This window comes from Anabrus simplex, chromosome 14, assembly GCF_040414725.1.
Source record: "Anabrus simplex isolate iqAnaSimp1 chromosome 14, ASM4041472v1, whole genome shotgun sequence".
NCBI lineage: Eukaryota > Metazoa > Arthropoda > Insecta > Orthoptera > Tettigoniidae > Anabrus > Anabrus simplex.
The window spans coordinates 82,317,685-82,344,408 of record NC_090278.1 but is presented as its reverse complement, the minus strand read 5'-3'; the positions used below and the strand labels follow the sequence as shown (position 1 = coordinate 82,344,408).

Genomic DNA, 26,724 nt, shown 5'->3' with positions numbered 1-26,724 from the left:
TCTTCTGCTGCGAAAGACACATCACATCTGTCAAATAATGCATGTTTGAAAAAAATAGCCTACGTCCATAATTTACAAATCAGTCCGAGAAAGACTACTGGGAGTCAGAGGTGTTCTGTCAGATGTCATATTGCAATACGTTGTCAATAGCTTCTCATTAGCACTACAATGGCATTATTCAAGCTTAAAGTGGCCCAGGTAGTTAAGTATGGGATACAATTAATATAGCACAAACTAACTGTTCCAAACCCGAAAAGAATAGAAAATATAAAGGCCATGTATTTGAAACGGATCCTACAGATCTCAAACTTTACAGAGAATCGAATGATGCACAATGGCAGACGAAACTTTCTTTCTCGAAGACATCAAACAAACGTTCGGGCTACCAGACACCGCCGTCCTTGAAGAAAGGAGACAGAAAGCCAATCAGACACCTGAAGGTTTCTACGAAACGGAAGTAATGAAGAACAGTGAATGGAAGGGGCGCAAACTACAAACTACGCCATGTATACATACGCTTCGGTGTCCACGGATTCCACGGGAAAATATGCCTAACCACCAGATTTCACGCCCCAAACGAAGAATGTGTCTGCCGTCTATGCGGAATGAGCTGTCCTAGATACCACCTGATGAACTGTACTGAACAAACACAACGCATCACCTCACTTGCTAAGGACTGGTAAAATACGTAGTGAAAAGAAAAGAAAATAATGACAAATTGTAACCTTTACCATGTACGTACACATTGTGTTTCATTTCAATATATTTTAATATTATTGACCACATCCATAAAGCCTTCGCTGTAACTTCCATATTCTGATCTCAGAGACACAATAATGACAATCACATCAATACCTCTTCTAAATTAACAACCAACTGGATTCCTAAACAATGTATATGTTTTAAGATATTCTGATGTTGAAAGATATTGCAGGATGGGAATTTCCTTTACTAGATTAGAAACTCCATTTTATAAATCACCTTTCATTATGCCTCCTGTATTAAAGAGTGATTTTTAAAGTTTAGCGTTTTGAGCCAAATTAACAAAAATTCGCAAAATATTAGCGATTTTGTGCGTAGCCTCTGGTAGCACGATTTGCATAAACAATAGGGCCATATCCCATCATAACCCCTAGAATTTATGTTACACTTCCTACTAATCAAATTAGTTTGCATTCAAACATATTACTGATAAAGATGAGAGATTAGATAATAATAAACATGTGCGGAGTATTTTCATGATGATTCCATCGATATTAAAATTTCTACAGCCATTAATGTATATACCTAGTTGTTTTCCGCGTAGCTTGTATAAATACACACCGCTTATTGGTTTCCTCGTTAAACACACGTGTTTCCGTGACAAAGAGTGTCCTAAACCTTGAATTGTCTTGAGAAACGTTGCCCGATTTACTGTAAATTAATTACTTTGACAGAGGTGAACGAATTTCGATTTTCTTGAGTGTTTATCCAGCCGCTTGAAGGAGACAATAGACTAAGGAGAAGGAACTGCTTTACGTGGGGGAGAGGAACAGGCTGAAGCTGACAAAACTCAAAGAGAAGGCAAGAATCCGAGAAAATTGGCACCATTGAAAAGACGTCGAAGTGATTAATCATTTCCATTGTCGAAGAGAGTTCATTTTCGTCTTTCTCTACCCCTCCACCCAACTCTCCCCATTAGGTGGCTCGGTTGGACAATTTTTCTGACAAGAAAAGAGGAAGGGAGGGAGGTTGAACTCAATGATTTACTTTGATATTAAGACGAGAGTAAGAATCAAGTCAGCGATTAGAAATGATGCCTTGAAACTGTGATTTATTGGCATAAATTTCCTCTGGAATACAAACGACTTTGCTTTTTTTTTTCAATTTGCTTTACGTTGCACTGACACAGATGGATCTTGCGGCGACGATGGGAAAAGAAAGGGCTACTACTGGAAAGGACGCGACCTACCATAGTCTTAATAAAGTTACAGCCCCAGCATTTTTTTTGTGTGTGTGAGGAAGGTTAAGCACGGAAAATCATCTTCAGGTTTACCGAGAATGGGGTTCGAAACCAATATCTACCGAATGCAAGCTAAGAGCTACATGACCGAAGCTACGCAACCACTTGATCGGTAAAATGTTATCTGTTTTTCACCTACCAAAGCTGTGGACACCTGTCTGCCTCTTTCAATTAACCAAAAGTACGCAGTGGTGATTATTCTTTTAAGGGGAAGTACAACTGGGCAACCATCCCCTACTACTTTCTGTTGTTGTTGTTGTTGTTGTTGTTGTGTGGGTCACCAGTCCATAGACTCCATGCCACCTTATTCTATGTTAACCGTTTCTTTTCTACCTAACTACTCCATCATACATCTGCTTTAGTTTTCTTGTCATATTCATACCTTGGCCTACTCCCACCTTTCTTATAGCTTACACTTCCCCCCCAAAAAACTGAGCAAGTCTGGATGTCTGAGATGTGTCCTATCAATCACTTCTTCTCGCCAAATTGAGGGACCAATTAGATTCAGTATCTCTTCATTCGTCATTCGATCTCCTATCTCTCCACATTTGAAAATCTTCTATTCCCTTTCTTTCTGAGCTACTTGTCGTCCATATTTCACTTCCATTTAATGATCGCTCCAGACGAAAATCTTCAATCATTCTAATTTCCATATCAATGTTCGGAGTGAGCAAATTTCATTTCTTAAGAATGGCCTTCCTTGCTTGTGCTAGTCTGCATTTTATGTCATCCTTACTTCCGTCACCACCGAGCTCGATAGCTGCAGTCGCTTAAGTGAGGCCAGTATCCAGTAATCGGGAGTTAGTGGGTTCGAGCCCCACTGTCGGCAACCCTGAAGATGCTTTTCCGTGGTTTCCCACTTTCACACCAGGCAAATGCCGGGGCTGTACCTTAATTAAGGCCACGGCCGCTTCCTTCCAATTCCTAGGCCTTTCCTATCCCATCATCGCCATAAGACCTATCTGTGTCGGTGCGACGTAAAGCAAATAGCAAAACTTCCGTCATCGTTAGTAATTCTACTACCCAAGTAACAGTATTCGTCTATTTCCTTTAAGACTTTATTTCCTAATCTAATATGTAATCCATCACCAGACTTCGTTCAACTTCACTCCATTAATTTGGTTTTAGATCCATTTATTTTCATTTTTTATGCCTTCTCCGAGACTAATTCCATACCATTCAGCAACCCCTTCACAACTTCTGCAGATTCCATTAAAATAACAGTATCATCGGCAAATCTCACAGTTGATTTCCTCTCCTTGCATTGTGCTTCCCTTTCGAAATTCCTCTTTAAATTCCTTTACCACCTGTCCTATACAAACATTAGAAGGGAAGGGGACAAATTACAGCCTTTCCTCGCTCTTTCTTCGAAGCCCTCGATTCTTATCACTGCAGACCTACGCTACTATATAATATCTAATATACCTATGTACTATATAATTAACAAAATAAGTGGACACTTATGTTTCAAGATACAACATTAATGTCTAAATATAAATTAAAAGTAATATAATGGCTAAATGGTTAGCATTCTAGCCGTTGGTCCTGGTGTTCTCGGATTCGATTCCAGGCCGGGTCAGATATATAACCTTCAGTGGTTAATCTCAGTAGCTCAGGAGATAGGTGTGTGTGTGTGTGCCGTCTTCATGATTAGAATTTGTTATAGGTAGGGCCCAATCCTCGCAGACACACAAGTCGCCTATAAGGAGTCAAACTCGAAAGAGCTGCACCAGCCCCTCTTGGGAGGCCACACGCCACTATTATTAATTACTAGATATAAAATATTGTTATTATTTAGAGCAAGGATGTTTATGCAGTAATAGGTTAGAATGCAAAACAAATTACCTGGTAAGAACTGTCGATTACCCGTTTTCCGTAATGTAGCGTGAGTAACATAAATTGTAGGGGTTCTAATAGGCAGTGGACTTTATGCAAATCGCATAGTAAAACTGTTGTCCCTGTAGAGTATTCATATTTGGTTTAGTATGTCTGCATTCATGAAATGTGATATTTTTGCGAAAAATCTCCTTGAATTTCTCGGCGGCCAGTATCATATAAACACGGAAAAATAAGCTAATCCGGTCTAAATTTGTGTTTCTTTTTCATATACTTCTATTCTTATCACTTGATCTTTAATTATTTCCATCAATCCAGTAAGGTTTTTTTCCGACAAGTAAGATGTTAAATCAAGTGGTGAATCTCAAGGGCTTCGATATGAAGTTCCAAACTCTCAGCTCGTGAAACATTAAAGAGGAAGGTCTTCCTTGATTTGAGTTTCGCACTGAATATAAAGTGCCTTTCATCCAAGCGCACACATACACTGCTACCTCTAAGGTAATAAATTATTTAAAATAACATTAAATAAACATGAAATGACGTGTTGAGAAGATTACATGTGTTTTATAAATAAAAGAGCTACGCTACTCACTGGATGAATAAAAGACGGTGGATTTCACAAGGATTAAAAACTCGTACACGTTAGCTTCGACAGCTGTAGCCGCAATCACCTCTGGTGTTATAAGCTAATAAGTGCCTCCGTAATATAGCCATTGGCGTCCTTTTTACTATCCTCGCTACCATTCTTTCCTGTCGATATGTATTTTACCCTTTCTTTTCTTTTCCATCTCGTTTCTCATTTCATGGCATCTTTCATTTTGATATAAATATGTTTTAGAATTTGAGCTCAATCAAAAATAGTGTCATGTAACAAAAATTGCGACGCTATGTTGCCTAGCAACAGTATTTGGAGAGCTGCACAGGCCATTGAATTCTATGCCATGGCCATCCATCGATACTCCACATCACAGTCTGCACGGTTGCTAGATAACATAACGTCACGTATTTTATTGAAAGACACATATCATTAAATGGTCATGAAATTTTCATATTCCCAACGGAAAATTTCATACTTTTTAATTTTGGAAACATTCCTTAGCAGAAGATGTAAGGGTTCTCATATTAAGAAAACCGTTCATTCTTGTTTGCTGCAGTGTATGCGGTGGAACCTGCTTTAACTTTGCTGTAAAGATTAAAACCTAAGCAGTTTACTCAATTTTGCCAAATTTTGAAGGGCTAAAGAGCGCGCAAAGGTTTCAAATTTTGTTTCGCGGATAGCTCTATCATAATAAAAAATAAATTTCGAAAAACAGTCCCGGCCTAAATGCAATTCCAGGAAAACAGACTAAAATTGCCTGTTTCTTTACTAGCCCTGTTTTTAAATTCAAATCCTTGCCAAATTAACTTATTTACATAATTCTTTCTGTAATGTGTTCCTTGGTTCAATACCCTCAGGCGTTGTTCGAATTTTGAAAAATGCCCACACCGAATGTATTTATAAGGGCTTAAGTGAAACTCTGCATTGACTCACATTAGCGTTCATAGTGGTAGAGAAAGGCAAACGGCTAATGTAACCGTCCAAATGACGATGATAAGGAAAGGATTGTATTTTTTTCGAATAATGAATATATTTTCGTACTTTATTATATTTTATTTACGTAAACTCCTGAGCCACAGACCATTTCTCTTTTGGTCAAATCGCATAAAAGTGTTTACTTTTCTAAGAGTGTCATGGGTTGGAGACAGTGTAATGAAAAACATTCCAGAGCAAGGTAAATGAATTTCCTAAAAAAAATGGAACGCAAACAGATGTCCAATTTGTATTTATTTTATTTTTTAAATATTATTTTGCACGACATTCCATTTTAAACAGTGTCCTTTTAAAGGACATCATGCCTCAGGAGGCAAACATTCGTAGCTTATATCCCTAGGATTTTTTCGACATTGAGTTGCTCGCCTGCAGGGCTAGAACAGTGGATTTTTGCTTTCTTTCTTTCTTTCTTTCTTTCTTTCTTTCTTTCTTTCTTTCTTTCTTTTTGTGCGTTCCTTCAACCTTGTCTTCTGCGTTCCTTCGTTTCATTCTATAACGTATTCTTTCCTTCTTTCTTTCTGCATTCGTCCCAGGAGCTCTAACTTGGGAGGGTAGATTGACGACCACGGGGTCCTAATTGAATCTAGAATGGACTCCACTTACTCGTGCCAGGCTCCTCACTGTTATATATCCTATCCGACCTCCCTAGATTCGATTTCGTGGCCTACATTGTCTTGCAATTTTACACTCTTCTTTGGCATTACCTTCATTTCAAGAATGTTCGCATGCCTTTCACTTGTCCCTCTTTTTTCTGTTAATACAGGATAGTTTCCTAGTTGTGTATCCTCTTAAACCAGTAAGGAACATCACCACCACTATCATTGCTGCTTCCTTCCTGATTTACTGACTTCATTGCTGTATCTAATCTTACTTTCGTTTTTTTCCTTTATTCCTTCCATTCTTCTTTTCATATACTTATTTCATCTGTTCTGGCCGGGCTGAGTGGCTCAGACAATTGATGGGCGGGTCTTCTGACCGCAACCTGGCAGGTTCGATCCTGGCTCAGTCCGGTGGTATTTGAAGGTCCTCAAATACGTCAGCCTCGTGTCGGTAGATTTACTGGTACGTAGAAAAACTCCTGTGGGATAAAATGTCTACACCTCGGGGTCTCCGAAACCCGAAAACGTAGTTGGTGGGACTTGAAGGTATTATTATTATTATTATTATTATTATTATCTTATCTTTCTTTGAATTCTAGTATGTATTTGTTACATCGAATCTTATCTTACTGCTTTGTTTATAGGTTCCATTTATAATACATTTATTTATATTTTCCTATGCATTCTTTCTTTATTCCTTTTACTCCTTATTTTCTTTTTTAGTTCCTCCATTCTTTTTGATGACTTCGAGGGAGAATATGATGATCGTTGTTTTAAATGATCTAACATCGAGGTCATCGGACCCTGTGGGAACAAATGCGCTGAGATCTCGTGTCTTATCCATCCTACGCGCACCTATTACTCACATGGTCAGTACGAGATCTGATGCCAAAGTAGCACTGCACTCGCCGGGATGTGTACTGTGTGATTTCTCCAAAACGACAGCTCTCGCTCTCTCTCTCTCTCTCTCTCTCTCTCTCTCTCTCTCTCTCTCTCTCTCTCTCTCTCTCTCTCTCTAATTCAACTGCTCCTCGGTGTATTTACACTTAATTATAAATTCATTCGGGTTTCAGTTTACCACTGGACATATTTCCTACTCACCTGTTCTCTTCACGGTTTCTCGCAGTGCAGTATCGTCCGAGAACAGTTCACGGCCTGTAACTCTCACTGACCTCCGCATAGTCGTCTGATGTTGAATGACTCGTCGCGACCGTCTGCTTACTTTCACTTGCGATTGGTGTAGTCAAGACTGGCTCACTCCAGACTGACTGGTGTGCTCCAGTTGTGCTGTATAGCTCCCAGAAGATTCTAGTAGTTCCCGCAGCCGTGTTGAAACACCGGATCCCGTGAGATCTCCGAAGTTAAACAACATTGGGCGTGGTCAAGATTTGGATGGGTTGTCACGCGCTGTTGGTGGGGGTAAGGGAATGGAGGAGTGCCTGGACCACTGTTAATCTGTAAACTAATTTAATTAGCAAGAAGTGACGCTTAGGTCTCTCTTCCACAATGTAGCAAGAGTAACATCAATTCTGGGGGTGTTTGCGGCTTTTATTGATCTTGAAGAAAGCCATTGACAGAGTACAATGGGAGAAATTAATAGACATACTAAAGGAAGAAGGAGTAGATTGAAAAGAAAGAAGACTGCTAGAGAATACATAAATAAAACCGTTTTTGGGTAAGAGTAGGATATAATTGTCGGAAGATCTGAAAATTGGTAAAGGGATTAGACAAGGTTGTTGTCTTTCACCAACCTTGTAGTATATCTTGAGGAAATAATTCGAAGTTGTTATCAAGGTAAGCAAGGTGTTAATGTGGGAGGAAATAAAACTGAATGCACCAGATTTGCTGACGACATGATGGTCCTAGCAGAAACTCAGAAAATTATTAATACTGTATCTGTTGGAAAAATTAAGCAGATCGTGTGAAGATTTTTGGTTTAAAAATTAACAACAAAATGGCTGAAGGCAATGATCATGAGTAAGAAAAGGGATGTAACAAGAAATATATTTCTCTCAGGTGAGGAAATAGCAGAAGTATCTGCATTCAGATATTTAGTAAGCACAATCAGACGTGATCTATATTGTTTGGAGGAGGCCAAGGAAGCATACATGAAGCAAAGGTACTGATGAGTGGGCACTCAACATGGACCTTAAGAAGAGGTTGGTGAAATGTTTGCTTGGAGCGTTGCTATTTATATGTCTGAGACTTGGAATTTGAGAAGGGAGGAAGGAATAAAGAAGATTCAAATGTTTTGAAATGTGGGTGTGGAGAAAATGGAGATCAAGTAGAAAAACAAACTACAGAATAAAGCAGTATTGGAAAGGGTAGGTGAAGAAAGGACGACAATACTGGAAGCCATTCAAAAGTGAAAGGAGGATTGGCTACGTCACTGTTTACGAAGGAAATGTTTGTTAACACAGCTATTGGAAGGAAAAGTTGCAGGGAAAAGGTTGAGGGGAAGAAATAGGTATCAGATGATGGACATTGTGAACATTAATAGAAGATGCTGGAAGGCTAACAAGATGGCAGAAGAGAAATCGGCTTCGAAAATGCAAGGGAAGACCTGCTGATAGCCAGAGAACCTATGGCGACCCCTAATATTTATGCAAATGTCAAAGCACAACCGTTGTGCGGGCTAGTATGTACTTTTTTTTTTTAATTCGAGCTAATACTGTCTATACATCCAGGCGCAATCAGCTTCCAGCTTTCACTTGGAGCTTCCTTATCGCGAGTCTCAACAATCCGCCGGCATTACTGTTTTTCTCGCTGCCAACCCCGTGCACATTATCACCAATGCGTTGGCATTTTTGCGTTCTGCCAGTTTCCCGGCACTCATCCTTCATTGTCTCAACAACGACAACAGGGAATCAGTGACTATTTTAATTCTCATAAAGTTCAAATTCATGCTCTTGATAGTATTCAACTTAGGGCTGAAAATTAATTAATCAAATTGGATATTCTTACATTTGTATTGATGCTTTCACGGCCCGTGATTCTAAACGTGATAATGAGTTTTCGGGCTTTTCCCTTGAAAAGAATACAAGGTGAAATTCTTTACGTTTCACAGAGAATTTTGTTCCGCGTCTCCAGAAGAAAATTGTTCGATCCGGAGGAAGACCTCTTTAACACTGATTATTATTCACCTTGCTTAATTTACACGTCAAAAGACCAGAAGCTAACTATTATGACTAAAATAATCCTATTTTAGCGCTTCGCTGATGGGACTGAAATGCTTATTATCCCCATTTCCAAACCATTCAAATACAGTATGAACTGACAGTAATAAGTCTATATTGAACGCACCACACAAACACGTGATGTCACAGTTCTAAAACTAAACCGCACTACAGAACTCATAATGTCAAGTCACTAGAGTGGAGCATTCTTTACCCCTGTATTGAGGTCACTCTCCACACATCTCCTTCAAATACTGCTCGCCTGTATTCCGAACACGCAGACCCTGACAGAGTGCCTTCGCACGGCTGGCTTGCTTGCTCTGAGAAACACAAAGATTTATTTACGTTATTCAGGACGAAGGTTTGCTCACAACAAACCATGAGCAACAAATCCGTTCAATCTATAGATGTAGCAAATGATCACCCATTACATCGTGTGAGGCTTGCGAATATTTCCTGGAAATAAAACACAACAGGGTTGCTAAGGAGGTCGTGTAGGAAATTCCGATGAATCCCTTATTCTAATAATGCAAACCACGTAAGAGAGGTTTCTGGATTTTAAGGCAAGCAACTCAGTATTGAAAACATCCTAGGAATATGAGCTACGAATTTTAGGTAAATAAAATATAATAAAGTATGAACATGTATTCTTTAGTTATTCCCCAAAAATATAATCCTTTCCTTAATCATCGTTATCTCGTCGATTAGACTAGAAGTTTGCCTTTTTCTACCACTACGAGCGCTAATACGAGTGAATGCAGAGTTTCACTTAAGCCCTTATAACTACATTCGGTGTGGATACTTTTCAACGGCCAGTATCCAGTAATCGGGAGATAGTGGGTTCGAGCCCCACTGTCGGCAGCCCTGAAGATCGTTTTCCGTGGTTTCCCATTTTCACACCAGGCAAATGCCGGAGCTGTACCTTAATTAAGGCCACGGCCGCCTCCTTCCTCTTCCTAGGCCTTTCCTATCCCATCGTCGCCATAATACATCTATGTCGGTGCGACGTAAAACAAAATAGCAAAAAAAAGATACTTTTCAAAAAATCAAACAAAATATTGAGGGTATTGAATCAAGGAATTTATTACATAAAGAATGATATAAATAAGTTATTTTAGCTGCGATTTGAATTTTTAAAAAAACGAGTAAAGAAACAAGCGATTTCAGGCTGTTTATCCGGAAATGCATTTAGGCCGCAAGTGATTTTCGAAATTTGTGTTCTTAGTTTGATAGATCTATCAAAAAATTAGAATTTCAAGTCTTTCCGGGCCCTTTAGCCCATCAACGTTCTGCACAATTGAGGTAACTCTTTAATTTTACGTTTTTCGTAATATGGGAACCCCTACTTTGTCGGCTAAGAAATGCTTTCAGCATTAAAATGAGCTTTGGAAATAACAGCGGAAGGCTTGACTCGGGTCTCTGGCTCAGATGGTAGAATGCACGATTTTTGGGATGAAGTGACGGGTTTGACCGCCACTTAGTTTGCTGGTATTTCAAGGTGCTGCAATACGTCGACTTCGTGTTGGTATATTTACTGGCACGTAAAAGAGCTCCTGCGGGACAGAATTCCCGCACCTTGGAGTCTGAAGAGTCGTGCTGTAGAAACGAGAAAACAATTCGTGCATTGTAACTTAAGATGGCATGGTATTGACAAGACTGTCTGTGTTTTGGTTTTTGAACGCATCGAGAGTCGTCCATCCGTCGTAGATGACCGCAGAAGTAAGCCCTGCGTTTGCGCATTGTGTACGGGATCTTCTCTATCTGAATATTCTTATGCAAATTCCGTTTTTTATAGTTTGGACCAAGTATGTTGCGGAGAATCTTTCTCTCTTTTGCTCTAACTTATCGAGCACACGTTTCTGAGAGAGGATAAGATATCCTGATGCATAGAGGGATATCGGCTTGACGGCAATGTTTTATGTTGAATTTTTTATTTATAGAAAAGACCCTGTGTTGTATATTCCGAGGAATTTGAAAATCTACCTCCATATTTGTATTTGTTTATTTTCTTTGCTCTGGAAGCCAATGCCTCCGTTTCTAGTCCCTTTGTTTGGATCCACTTACCAAAGTACTTAAACTTACGCACGCGGTTTATGGTTCCATATTTGATGTTATACTGGGATGTGTTGTCTTTGATGTTTCACATTACTTCCGAAATGTTACATTTCATCAGCCTACTCCCAGGCTGCTGGTTCTGAAAGAGTTCAATCAACATTGCTTTGCTGTTTATAAAGCTTCGAATCGTAAACTACGAATGCACGCAAATTCCTTTTACACTCAGGCAGAGGGAGTTGCCAAGCTGTGAGGTTATGAACTGTATCTCTGGTTCTTTGTTCCCGCGACTATATTCTTGGAATGGAGCCCTCGCCAAGAAGTGCCCAGTGTTCGGGAGAAATCTTAATCCAATGCAATAAAGTTCACATGTATTAGAGTTCACGACACCAGCCGCTGTAGTAAGAATAGTTTACAGGCGAGAGAAAACAAATCTCTTATTTATATAAAACTTCCCTGTTTACCTCCAAGATTGGTTTTACGATGTTTGTTATGGAATTGTGTTTATTCTTCCTTCTTAAAGCGCTTGTGCTCGATTCGTATTAAATATCCCAGTACAAATTCCTGTTGGGCCGATGACTTTAGATGTTAGACCGCTTTAAACAACAACCAAGCATCAAATTCTTATTAGCCCTTTCCTTTCACAGCCATCATGGCTAAGATTTACCGAACGACGAAAATACACCGCTGTTGCCCTTCTCCACAGTGTTCTGTTATCAAGCAAACCAGACTATCTTAGAACAGACTTCAAATACCTCTCCCCTTTTGATAGAACTGCCTCAAGGTCATACACACGATCCCTTTTTTTCCATTCCCATGCATCATAGTAACTCATACAACAACAACAACAACAATAATTCATTTATGCCTGTTACCATACGTTCCTGTAACTCAGTTCCAATTGAAATTAGAGGCATAGGCAATCGGAGGCTATTAAAAAGGAAATGGTTAATGGAGTACTGAAATTTGTAGAAATAATGTTATTTCCTTTACGTCCCACTAACTCCTACTTTTACGGTTTTCGGAGACGCCTATGTGCCGGAATTTAGCCCCGCGGGAGTTATTTTACATGTCAGTAATTCTACCGACAAAAGGCTGACATAGTTGAGCACCTTCAAATACCACCGGACTGAGTAGAAAGTAGAAATCAATAACGTAACAAAGCTATCATTTAGTTCTTAAATTATCAATGAAGTACCGGTATAAAGGTGAAGTAAATTAATTGTTGATATTTAGAAATATGATGATTACCTAATGATCATATGTACACTATTCGCATTATTCTATAAATTGTATAACGGTGTTGTATATTATGGCTTGGCACAATGGCAGGCTTCTCAGCCTGAGCCCCGCCATATCAGAAAGGCAATAAACTAAACTAAACTAAACTAAAGTGGTGAAATTGAAAGTGTTTCCCTTTTTGAAAACTTAAGATTTTTAACATCGCAACTGTGAGGCAATAAACTCCCTCCTGAACTTACGGTTCATTAATAAATAACTTTAAATAGGGTTCTAAAAATTAACTCTCAGTTAAATAATATTAATAATAATAATAGTAATATAATGGTATATTTTGGTTGAAGAACAGTTGTTTTTAATGAACAAGAACACAGTCGACACTTTGTACACGTCCTTCAACTACTAGTAAGTAACACTGAGTCGATGCCGTGCGCATTGTGTAACCTGCATATCGGTTTGAAATAAACATCAATTATTCGTCCGTGCCGTCTCTGTTTTTTCCCCAACTTTCATCCCTTTCGAACCACTCCTCCTTGGTGCTGCATTGTCACTGTCAGTCAGTGTATGTTTATGATTAGTAGCAACAGAGGGTGGATCAGTATGGGTTTTCAAGTACCATTGTGAGAAATAACACGGGTCTGGGCGTTGCCTGTGATTAGTACCACTATATGAGCGATACCACGGGATAGTTCTGGTCAGTGAATGATTTTGCGCCGGTCCGGTGGTGTAGGGTTAGCGTGCCTGCCTCTTACCCGGAGGCCCCGGTCAGGTCAGGGAATTTTACCTGGATCTGAGGGCTGGTTCGAGGTCCACTCAGCCTACGTGATTACAATTGAGGAGCTATCTTACGGTGAGATAGCGGCGCCGGTCTAGAAAGCATAGAATAACGGCCGAGAGGATTCGTCGTGCTGACCACACGACACCTCGTAATCTGCAGGTCTTCGGACTGAGCAGCGGTCGCTTGGTAGACCAAGGCCCCTCAAGGGCTCTAGTGCTATGGGGTTCGGTTTGGGGTTTGAATGATTTTGAACTTTTAAATTGTCATTACATTTCGTCTCATTTGGCACCATTAGGCGCCGATGACCTACATGCTAGGCCCCTTTATAGAACAAGCATCATCATCATCATCATAATCATCATCAGAAGCTATAGGGCTTTCAGGTGGATGACTATCAGTATCAATACTGTAATTACAAAAGCTAACCCGTCGGCAAATATTACATAAGTTAGTTGCTCTATGAACATGGAAAACTCTAGTATTCCTCATTGTCCGCACTCACGTACTCGATCAAGCAGCAGCAGTAACAACTATGTTATTATTATCAAACACACGTTCTCCAAGCAGAAACAATTCACGTTTTCAATTTCACCATCCAAAAGTATTAGAGACGGGCATTGTGTTTTAAGAGATAAAACGTTATTTACAGCCGAAAAATGGTAAAAACAATATAAAGAATCTGGCGAAAAAGAAAACGAAATAAAACCTCGACCATTTCCGACCGCTATAAGGAGACGTAGCTTTCACACATTTCATACTGCTAAAACAAACAGACCATTTTATATTTATGTTCTAACCTTCCTTTTCTCTCGTGTCTTAATATATCCGTTCTCTTTTTCTTAGTATTCTTAACATTCCTTCTTTCCTCCTCAGACTTCAGATCGAGTTCCGCTTTCTTCGCTGTGTTGATGTATGCTGTCTTGAGAGATATGATACCCTCTTCCTTTTTCATGCGCTTTCCTTATTTCTTTTATTTCTTTTCCCTTGCCATTTCGTTTCCCTGCCACATCAGTTTCGCTTAGAATGTTTGCTGAAGGCACTCCGAGTCAATTCTATGATTTTTTTTCGACTTGTACTTTACTCAATCCAGCATAAATCTGACCGTATACGTTTTAAATGGACTTGAAAGGATAAAATCAGGAATTTTAAACATTCTTAGATTTTCATTCCACTGAGAAATTTACGATTTCCCTACCCTCCAGTAGTCGCACTCGATAATGTAACGCAATTCAGTCACGTTGTTTAAAATAGTAGTCTAACTTTTAATGGATTTTTAATTAACTACTATATTTTTTAATTTTGATCTTTGAATTTATTGGAAGGATGGAGTGTATCTACTAATCATCGACAAATACGGGAAATATCAAATAATTTTGACACAGCATGAAGAACATATTAATTGAACCTGTTAAATTAATTTGCAATATTTTACATACTGAGTGAAAACAAAAAAAAATTTGCCAACATATGAGCATATTAAGTGTTCATAATTCAGTCAATTTTTCAATCCTATATGTATGCAACCATACCAACGCAATTCAAGCACACGACTACCACTTCACAAGTAGATACGCAAATAGTCACGTGGACAACAGCTGTAATCCAAGTCAAATCTTTGGTACGCCAAAGATGTCCTAGTGCAATAATTCACGGTGACTGTAGCGGAAGAGTCGTTACAGGAAAGGTACTTTACACTATGTACCAAAAGCTAGTATATGATGTTCGCAAATACAAAATGAGTCTGAATTACAATAGAAATCCCCGCGACCATCGAAGTATTAAATGCGAACCACAATGATCGGAAGAAACGACGATGTGGGTAGGAATGACCTGTAAAAGGTCTTCTTGTACCATATCGTCAATGGATGACGGCTGTCATCCGGGCGATCTGGTTCTTGTTTTCAGCAACTCTGAAAAGAGTGGGGAGAACTGAGCCTTTACCATTCTCGTAGCCAAGATATTCTTCTTCTTCTTCCTTCAATTTTACCTTCTAAAATAAGCTGTAGGAGTCCCTATTTATCATTTCGAATGATATGGCCAAAGTACCAAAGATTCTTCCTTTTGATGTTATGCGTGACCTCTAGTAACATTTAAGTAACTGGGATGTCACATGACTGATGAATGGGACCTTGCTCATGAGATCCGATACAGAATTGAGCAGGCCGGAACTTCTTTTCAGAGACTTTGAGAACCTTTGACAAGGGAAAATTAATGGCAAGCTTAAATGCGGGCCGAAGTAGGACATCGTGGCTCGGAAATATGAGCCACTGGTTTGGGGTTACAAAGCTTACTCTCTTCAGAACAGCTATGAACAAACAACAGATCATGCTACTGATTGCCAACGTTCTGCGAGGACATGGCTCATGAAGAAGAATAAGAAGATGAAGAAGAATATTGACCTCTCCTTGTTCAGGCGTTCGAGTACTTCAGTGTTACGTATTCTATCAACACATGATATTCTAAACAGACGTCGGTAGCACCACATCTCAAAGGATCGAAGATTTTCTCGTGGTGTTCTCGGTTATGGTCCAAATCTCGGCATCATAAAGTAAGAAAGAAAATAGATAACATCGAAGTAAACGGAGATAGACATTGATCCTGAAGTCTCGAAGTCCCTGTTACAGACGTTGAAAAAAAATAACACCAAGCTTCTCCCAGAAAATATATGAAGAAGGAAGTCTCACTAACGAGATGGACAGAACGACCGCAAAAACCATGGGTCACACTTTTCAGTCCCACACTTCCTTTTTAAAATATGTGAAGGAAACGTTGTTGGCAAAAGGGGAATAGGATAACCAAGAGAATCCTGTTTAATCTAAAGCGAACTGATGAAGACATAGTAACTCAATCAATCAATCAATCAATCAATCAATCAATCAATCAATCAATCAATCAATCAATCAATCAATCAATCAATCGATCACTACTGATCTGCATTTAGGGCAGTCGCCCAGGTGGCAGATTTCCTATCCGTTGTTTTCCTATCCTTTTCTTAAATGATTGCAATAGGAATTCGAAAATTATTGAACATCCCCCTTTCTAAGTTATTCCAATCCCTAACTCCCCTTCCTATAAACGAAATTTGCCCCAATTAGGCCTCTTGAATTCCAACTTTATCTTCATATTGTGATTTTCCCTACTTTTAAAGACACCATCCAAACTTATTCGTCTACTAATGTCATTCCACGCCATCTCTCCACTGATAGCTCGGAACATACCACTTAGTCGAGCAGCTCGTCTCCTTTCTCCCAAGTTTTCCCAGCCCAAACTTTGCAACATTTTTGTAACGCTACTCTTTTGTCGGAAATCACCCAGAAAAAATCGAGCTGCTTTTCTTGAGATTTTTCCATTTCTTGAATAAAGGTAATCCTGGTGAGGGTCCCATACACTGGAACCTTACTCTAGTTGGGGTCTTACCAGAGACCTATATGCCCTCTCCTTTACATCCTTACCACAACCCCTAAATACACACACAACCGTGTGCAGAGATATGTATCCTTTATTTACAATCATATTTACGTGATTACCTCAATGAAGATCTTTCTTTACAGTATATAAACACCTAGGTACTTACAATGATCCCCAAAGGAACTTTCACCCCATCAAAATTCGAATATTGTGTCGTTCAGTTTCGATTCACTCTGCGTAGAACAGTTCACAAACCTTGCATCCAGCACGCGGTGGCCACAACGAACCTAGGTACTTACACGACCTTGCAGAATATAATATGTTCTCAATATAAACAGACAATATGTGTATCGGAATGTTTAATTATGACTGAACACCCAGTATAACTGTCTGCGTAACGCCAGACTTCTCACCTCTCACGAACAAAGCAGAGAAACTCCCCAGACGACCAATGTCAAATGAAGACCTTCCTTGCCTCAACTTGAATTCTGCTCCGTTAATGGATATCTCCTGTTAGCGATATTCCGGCTGCTGTTGTGAACAGATCTCCACCATTAGCATCTCTCACTCCCAGACATTATCATATTTGCACCCCAAATAATAGAATATCCACTTAACTGTGGCATTCCTCAGCCCAATGAGATAAAAGCATTACACAGTAATGGAAATACCTAAGGTAGACAATGCAGACATACGCATGAATTTCAGAAAAACATCACAATGGAATCATAGGAATTCCCATATCATTGTAACAAAATAATGCCAAATAAATTTGTATTAAACACAATCATTGTAGACTTCAAATTAAGAATTTTGAATTGAATAAAATCTAGAAAATGTCTATATAGTAAGGGATATGATGTTGAACATCCAGAAGAATCATGGAAATAGCGGTGAGAATCAGCATTCTAATGTACGTTTACTGATGATCGGGCCATATTGGGAATCTGTAATAATAATAATAATAATAATAATAATAATAATAATAATAATAATAATAATAATAATAATAATAAATTTTTCGATGTTCTGGAAGAATTCAAAGTAGACAGAAAAAAAATAATTAATCATGCAAATAATAAGACACCACTCCAAAGGTTAAATTCTTACGAGATTTGTCTGAATCATTTGATGTTAAAACAGGAGTCCCACAAGGAGATGGGTTGTCCCCTTTATTGTTCACTTTTTTTTTTTTTTGGAAAACTTGATTAGAACTTGGAGAAAAGATATTAAAATTTAAAGGAATAGCCCTCGGTACACTACGTGAAAATAAAATGAATTTACAGTGTTTGGCCACCGCCGATGACTTAGCAGTGTTGTCGAACAACAGACAGGTAGCGACTGCATCCATTGAAAAACTGCATGAAATTGCACCCAGAATAGGACTCCAGATCGCACACCAGAAAACCTATTAGTGTCTAAAATTCTGGTCTCTACTCATAACTACTTGTCCAAAATTTCAACAATACAGATCCAATATTTAGTCGTTATTACTCAAGCCAAGACGCTAGCAGCAAAATACACGAACAAACTTGAGCCCCGCGTTAAATACATAACCAACGATAATTTAAGATCCATTACCGCTTAAATTTACACTGTAACTTCTAATAGAGGCGTCATTATTTTAACAACGTTTCGTAAATCCATAATAAGCAGCTTTGAGCTATTAGTTTAATGCAGACAAACTGCGAGATAGCGTTTCCAGAATTACTTAAGTACCTCACAATATATATAAATAAAATTGTAGTTGTGACTTAATCTTCATTACACATAAGTTAAATAAAAGTTTCGTTAAAAGCGAAGCCTACCTTTTCATGTAGAGTCAAATGATATAACACTATAAAAGAGAACTCAGAGAATTAGAGTAGGTGAAGCATTATCTGATCATTCTCTGAATATACAAAAGGTTATTCACCTAAGATGTTTCGCGGAAATAACGTCTAAACAAATTCAAGATATCGGTATTCTGTTCTCATATTCATAAATGATACCCCGAGGCTTGTAAAATAATGTGCTACGTATTCTCAAGGGGTGATTAATGACAAAGATATTGATACTAACACCATATTTTTAAATGGATCGGCACAAATTCATACAGCTGGCCTAAGGGTTCAACTGCGTAGAAGTTTAAATATGTAATCATTTTCAAAATCGGACACTTACCTTTTGGGATATCAATAAGAACAGATTGCAAGGTATTGCATGACATGCGAACTCATGACAGGGTAGGCAGGATTGATGTTTTGAAAAGGAATAAAATATTTACTTTGTCTTCAAAGGAACATAACGAAAGCTATAATTGTCATTGGTTTGAGTGTACAGTACATACTACTGTATGAATTGAGAAATAAACACAACACAGAACACCTGAAGAGCTCCTTCTAGAAAATAAAATGAAAAATGTCCGAGGTAGACTTCACTGGAAATGTTCCTAAGGACGTGGGCTCGGAAACATAACAACGTCTCGCCATGCCCTATTGGTACTTTTGAGATAGACCACGGCCAACGTCCTTTCTAAATCCTTCACATTCCTATCCGTGGGGAAAGACGCCAAATTCAGAGCAAACTCTTACACATGGATTTCAGAACAAAACAAAACAAAACAAAAAAGAAACTTTAATCTCCCTTCGCCGTTGTGTGTTTACCAGTCCTACAATAACTTTGCACGCCCAGGGTACCTTACGGTGCATCACATTATGGTTACGATAGTCTACAATGCATGGCTGGTATACGTTCTGTGGCTGTAATCAGTGCCAGGAAACAGTTTGCGTGCCAATACGTCCTTGGTTCGAATTTTAGGCCAGCTGTACGTGTTCGTTCGTTCCATTTTAAAATATGGAGTTAGTATCAATATGTCGGTTATTAATCACCCCATGAGAATAAGTAGCACATTATTTTACAAACCTCTGAGTATCATTTACGAATATGAGAACAGAATACCGATATCTTTAATAGTTTGGATGTTATTTGCGTGTAACATCTTAGGTGAATAACCTTGTATATATAAGGCTTTTTTGTGGATAATGTTATACTGTACAGCGTAATAAATAACTTACAAGATTGTCAGCAACTGAAAAAATGACCTCGATAATGTGAGATGGACAGTAGGCAATGGTACGATGATAAACGGGTTTAAAAGTCAAGTTGTGATTTTCACAAATAGGAAAAGTCCTCTCTGTTTTAATTACAGTGTTGATGGGGTGATGTTCCTTAAGGGAATCACTGGAAGTACCTAGGTGTTAATATATGGAAAGATCTTCATCGGGGTAATCACCTAAACGGTACACATTTATGGGGGTGTTTAGGGGTTGTAGTAAGGATGTAAAAGAGAGGACGTATAAGTCTCTGGTCGAAGGTAGATGACACATAACACATGCCTTGAAAGAACCATCTGGTGATGACAAACGTACGAATTTGGAAATCATCAGAACGAAATAACGACAGAGAAAGGACAGGGAAGAGAACTACCTAAGTAAATGCCCAGCCCCGCGGTGTAGGGAGCAACGCATCCACCTGTCACCCGGCGGCCCCGGGTTCGATTACCGGCCGGATCACGAGTTTTTAATTGTAAATAATTAATACCCCTGGCCTGGCGACTGGGTGTTTGTGTCGTCCTTAACGTTTCTTTCCTCGCATTCAACACTTCACACTTCCACCAGTTACAACACGCAGGTTCGTCACATATCGTGCAAGTAGGGGCAAAAGATCTTTCTAAGTTGACGCACCGGACAAATTGTAAATCCTTAATGGCTGGCAACCACGTATTACTTAATTGATAGCCAGCTTCCCGTATAACCATAGACCTTTAGAAGGAAGCATGAAGAATAATGGAGTTCTTTCTCCTTAATTTGCTGAGTTTAGAAGCATTCATAGAGATTTCTAATGGTTTCACAGCTCGTACTTGTAGACGTGATACGGGCTTTTGGGCTTATGCCGTGTCAAGAAAATAAGGTAGAACTTTTTACATTTCGTAAAGAACTTTGCTCCACGCTTTCGGAATAAAATCTCGACTGGTCGCGAGGAAAGTTGAAAAACCATCCACCTAGATCGTCTGTAATACATGGAGTTGGAATCTCGCACTGCTCCTGAAACTCTCTCACCTTGTTGTCTTGACACGGCATGAGGCCAAAACCCCTGTCATGTCTACCAGTACGGGCCGTGAAAACATTTGTGTTAACATTCTCCCATATTCTTGTTATCTGTTTTTTCCAGATGATGCTTGATACCAATGCTGGTACCATTGTTGAATCAATTTTGTCACTCAAAGTTCTTGTTCTCTGTTGTTCCAGATGATGCTGCTGCTAGTGTTGCTAGCACTGCTCGGCCCCTGTTGCCATGCCAACCCGCAGCACCACGGCCGACACCACGCCTATCCATCAAGTCACACCTTGCTGCTACACGACACGCTCTATCGGGACGAGCCTATCGACTTTGGAGGTCGAAAAACCATCGACTTGGATCGTCTGGGGGACATGGAGTCGGAGTCTCGCGCCGCTCCGGAGCCACAGCAAGAGGACTCCCTCATCGTGGACACCAACAAGGGCAAAGTCCGTGGCATGACCATGACCGCAGCTACAGGGAAGGTAGTGGACGCCTGGTTGGGTATTCCCTACGCACAGAAACCGCTAGGTGAGTAGTAGTGCACAGCACCAGTAATTGTAAAACAGTCTTCAATTGAATAGTTCACTCTTTCAAAATCTACAAATATGTGTGCGAAATATTTATTTATTTATTTATTTATTTATTTATTTATTTATTTATTTATTTATTTATTTATTTATTTATTTATTTATTTATTTATTTATTTATTTATTTATTTATTTATACGTGCCGAAGTTAGGACACTTGGCCCTCTCTTACACTTAACCACCATAGTAATACTCCATTAGGAGCAGAGCGCAGAGTGCATAATAATATATAGTAAATAATAATCTACACAATCTATATCAACACAGCAAGAAAAACTCCGCTAGAGGTGGAAAACGGCACAATTTCACATGTGTCATGCTTCAAATTCCTTGGAGAAATCATACCATAATCGGGACTATAAAGTAGGGCCAACATAGGAAGAGCCACTAAATTCCATAAGGCGCAGAGGCTAATGTGGCATTACAACAATAAGAGAGTCATATCACGTAATGAAAAAATACAACACTACAAGACAGTTGTTATGCCGATAGCTTCATACGCCTCGGAAACATTATCCCTAGGAAGTCATTTTAAACTGAAAAGCAAGAAATGAAAAATTCTCCGGAAAATGTATGGTCCCATGAGAGAAAATTGAATGTGGGGTAAAATAACAGTGGACTTCTACTCATTAGCTGACAGGTTCACTGATGCCGCACGCAGGAGACGCCTTAAATTCTAAGCCCATATCTAAAGAATGGACAGCGAAAGACTCACCAAAATATTATTTAAAATAATCAAAGTTCAACATATAATGGCTAGAAGAAACTAAGGCGGACCTCCAAGAAATGGATATCACCGTCGATATCAAAGAAGATCGTGGAGCTTTTATTACAGAATTAGCCAAGCACAAATTCATGGAGAATAATAGAAAGAAAACTGGTAGGACGTATTCCACAGAATGCAAGATACAACACAATGCATTCTTGAAGAGATTTTGGGAGGATAAAGGTGCGTCCACACCCAAGACGTTTTCGTTAATTTTTTTAATAAACATTGTTAATGAACAATATTCATGAACATTTCTGTCTGTTAATAAACAAAATATCGTGTTCATTAACTTTTCGAGCATGTTGATAAACAAAATTTCTTTAACTTTTGTGAATGAAACTAACATTTCGTATTTTCGTTAACATTTCGGTTCGCACATGCGCAAAGACGCAATTAGAACACGCAAATTCGTACCGCGGAATACAATGCTTTGTTTATTTTTCGAAATCGACTTTCGAATCGCAAGCAACTCGTATACACCACACAAATACATAAGTGAAGTGTAGGAGTATTTCTCTTACATGATCCTTGGTAGGAGTCACCAGTCATTAGGAATCTTCAAGTTACACTTAGCCTAACATTATTGGAGATAACATTCCGATAATTTGTATCATTGCTTCAATTTCAGACTCAAATGCTGCCATCAAGAACCATAAGTCTTGTAGGGACATTCTCAGAAAGTTTTGAAAGCCTGCTGCATCATGAATTAAAAGTTCTGACATAGGCCTAAGTGTCCTCTCCAAACTTAATTCTAAACGCTTTTCCAATATTTTTCTTTGCCACACTTTGCGTCTGCGCTTTTCTTCTTCCTGACCCTATCCATTGTAACCTCACAAACAGATATTTTGGTGTGGACGCAATGTTTAAGAGGTTTGTTACCAAAAGTTTATTAAAATCTTGAGAAATGTTTTCGTTAACATTGTTTATTAACTTTGGTGTGGACTAACCATAAGAAGGTGAAAACCATCAGGCCAGCAAGCAAGCTCAAACGCGCTGTTTGAATAGGCATTACGAAGAAAGAAGAAGAATCTACATGATAATACATTGCACTTTTCTAACTCAGTCATTCACTCATCCAGTTATACAAATTAGTCAGCTACAGATATTCTCGGCCAGAAGTACTAAATTTAGGTAACGAAGTGATATTTCTGACACTGACAGGCAGGGATTACGAAAGTGTGGAACCCACCATAACAAAATACATGTTATACATAGAGGATCGGTGAGGAAATAGAGGGGGAGGAACCGAAGCGAGCATTACTGATGCTAAAGAACAAGTACTTAAGTTCGTCTGCCTTCAGTGAGCAGTCTGGATATACGTCCGCTGTATTAGGTTTTGGCGATGAAATAGCGTGATATTATGGAGATACAGCTGTACCATAACACATATTGTAAATAAATCTACGGCCACAGAACTTTCAAATTCTGCTCCTTTGTTGCGTCCACTCCCCAGATATCATCAAGCAGATGGGATTGATATTTGGAACAGAGATTCTTGTTTGTTTATCAACCAGAGGAATGGCATGCTAAAGAAGAGAGAAATCTATCTCCCCAGCTACTTTCCACTAATATTCATCTAAGATAATTTAAAAATTTCAACCACTAAGCGGTAAGAATAACCGCTTAAACACCAAAAAACGGGCAGTGTTTTGGAGGAGTACGTCCCGATCTTCATTGCCAGTTGATTTGTATAGAACTTCGTATCGAAGAAAGATCGCGAGCTGTACAATACTTACCTTTTATGCCGCTTACGAATTATTGCATCCGTTGCTGTGGCTTTCTTTGTGGAACGTGGATGATTGGATGATATTTTAAGGAGCAGTTGGCAAATCTTTATTTCGTTGGTTCAAAGTGAAATGTTGTTCATGTCCTTTGCCGCAATATTACAATAATCCATTATTTCAAGATACCTGTGGAATGGCTCTGAGCATTACGTCAACAGCCGTCTTTATACCTGGAGTTCATGTGGTTGAGTTCTATCCCTATTTTAAAATTCTCTAGATCATCTTTATCACGAGTTGTTATTTTTGAACAGCATATTTCTTACTTGCTTATGTACCCATGTTTCGCTACGGAATTCTCGGAATGACTGCTTTTGTGGTTTTTCCGCAACTAAAGTCAACATAGGTCCTTACAATGACGTCGCTAGGAATGTAGCGATTAAAAGTAATGTTATCGTAAAAAATATTCGATCAAATGAGAAACTGCACGTTTTCTCACTTTTAACGGACAGTTCTACGGTGACGATCTAACAGTGCAAAGTTCCCGTGCTGGAATGACCAGGACGCAGACAGCCGCGAACACTCCTCTGCCATTATTCCGTTAAATGTGCACACTGTTCATTTTAATCAGTGCCTCAGAGTAGGGATAGAATAACTGGAATGCTACGATGAACCAGTGTGTTTCGTACTAGAAGTATCAGAAAATGTATGAACCAGAGGAACGGCATGCCAGAAAAGGGAGAGATCTCTATCTCCAGCTTCTTGCTGCCAATATTCAGGCAGGCTGTTATACTCAGTACGCAGCAGTAATCCCATCTATCGGAGATGAGTGGCAGCAAAAGATACAAAGCAATCCCAACAAACAATGGTCAATGTAATGTTATTGTTGATCAACTATATGAGCTTTCTATATGTTAGGCCTTCGCATTCAGTTTTCTTCAGACTCTGTGATATTAGGGCATCTTATAAAATTATTTATAGCGTAGACTGTAGTTCCTTGTTCTCCAACTTTACAAACCGATTTTCATTCAGTTCTGTTAAACCGTTCTTTGTGACTCGGCGCTGATATGGACTTAGCAACAAAAATCCAAATTCAAGAATATCTTTATTATAGCCGGTACGGTAAAAATGTATAAGACATAAATAATCGGAAATTTAATACTGTAGAACTTAAGTTATGTAGTACTTATCGATAGTGCCACTAATAACATGAATATTCGAATATTAAATTTAGGCCTTTCCCTAAACTACCATTTCACTCAGCGTGAATAAAATTAAATATGGCCTAGATTGTAGCGAACTACTCCCCGGCTTTACATGCCGATTTTCATTGTATTCCCTTCAGCCGTATTCTCTTGATGCGCGTACATACATACATACATACATACATACATATGTACATACATATAGACAGACGGACAGACAGACATGACGGAACATTAAGAAGACCATTTCCTACTGATACATAAATACCATTCTTTTGAAATTCTGAGCAATGTACAGACAAAACTCTTATTATATATATACATCCTGTATATTACCATTCGCTCAGGTACTAGACATCCTTCTCTGACAAATCTGCGAGAGGCATTCTGGCCTGTACCTAAAGAGAAAGACCTCCGTGCCCTAGTTTCTGGGAAACAGACGCACAAACAGGGAAGCGAACACTCAACATTGTAAATGTTTAGAAATAACAAAATATACTCCCTCTGAGCCAAGAAAACTTCAGGCAAATAGCTATATTTATGAAGTAAACAAGAAGCTAGGATAGTTACTGGTCATTCAATCGATACCCAATTCCGTTCCACTCAATGGGACCCGGTTTATGCATTCCTTAAATAAATATTGGAGACCTTTCCTGGCTAACTGAGTGCCACCCTCCATCTGTAAAGCATATTATCGGCTTCCGGTGCACAAACAAACATCAAAACCCTTTCACTGCAGAGTAAATACGGTCTGTCTCAGTGTTCCACGTCGGTCCCTCGCGATCCTCCTCGCACAAAGTTGCACCTTCTTTGAGCTCTTTTGTGTTCTCTAAGTAGTTCTGCGATTCTGGGAGGTATTAAAACTTCTCTGGGATACGGCAGGCTGGCTGCTTAGTTGCAGTGTTTGCCTCATGGTTCGTCTAACAATTCTGGTATGGATTAGTGCAGAACAGAGATGACATTAATTGTTTGTAGTACGATATTATTTTTTGATGTAATCCAATATCGTGTAATTTAAAGAGTGAAGTGGCTGTGCTTTGACCATCAATATTTCTAGGATAAAAATACGTTGTCTTAGGAATTAAACTAAGTTATTACAACGAATACAACGGCAGATTTGAAAATGGAACACGCGGTTGTTAATCAAATAACTTTGTGAATTGATACAGCACAACGGTCGGGACAATGAGGAGATTTTTTTCCCTGCTAGTTGCTTTACGTCGCACCGACACAGATAGGTCTTATGGCGACGATGGGACAGGAAAGGGCTAGGAATGGGAAGGAAGCGGCCGTGGCCTTAATTAATGTACAGCCCCAGCATTTGCCTGGTGTGAAAATGGGAAACCACGGAAAACCATTTTCAGGGCTGCCGACAGTGGGGTTCGAACCTACTATCTCCCGAATACTGGATACTGGCCGCACTTAAGCGACTACAGCTATCGAGCTCGGTAACGAGGAGAATAAAAGTAGGATTAGGAAGACTGAATTACCGTACAAACTCACACCAAACATACACAACAAGAATTAACTATCGATTGGAACTAAATTAAGGAATAGAAGGAATACACGCATCCGAATTACTTTAATTTACACTAGAAAAACAGAAGCTGAGAAGGTGAGAAACATATTAGGCCATAAAAGGACAGGCGAAATTTGGAAG

The 26,724-nt window shown here is 39.1% G+C and overlaps 1 protein-coding gene across 2 annotated transcripts in view; it reads left to right on the top strand.

Annotated features, from left to right (window-relative positions):
* The window catches only part of LOC136885679 (acetylcholinesterase), a 1,299,399-nt gene that overhangs the window by 1,076,690 nt on the left and 195,985 nt on the right, over positions 1–26,724 (top strand). For both annotated transcript variants that reach the window (XM_067158378.2, XM_067158379.2), the window contains one exon: positions 20,971–21,310. In XM_067158378.2, the coding sequence (XP_067014479.2) occupies positions 20,971–21,310 (340 nt within the window). The remainder of the gene's footprint in view (positions 1–20,970; positions 21,311–26,724) is intronic.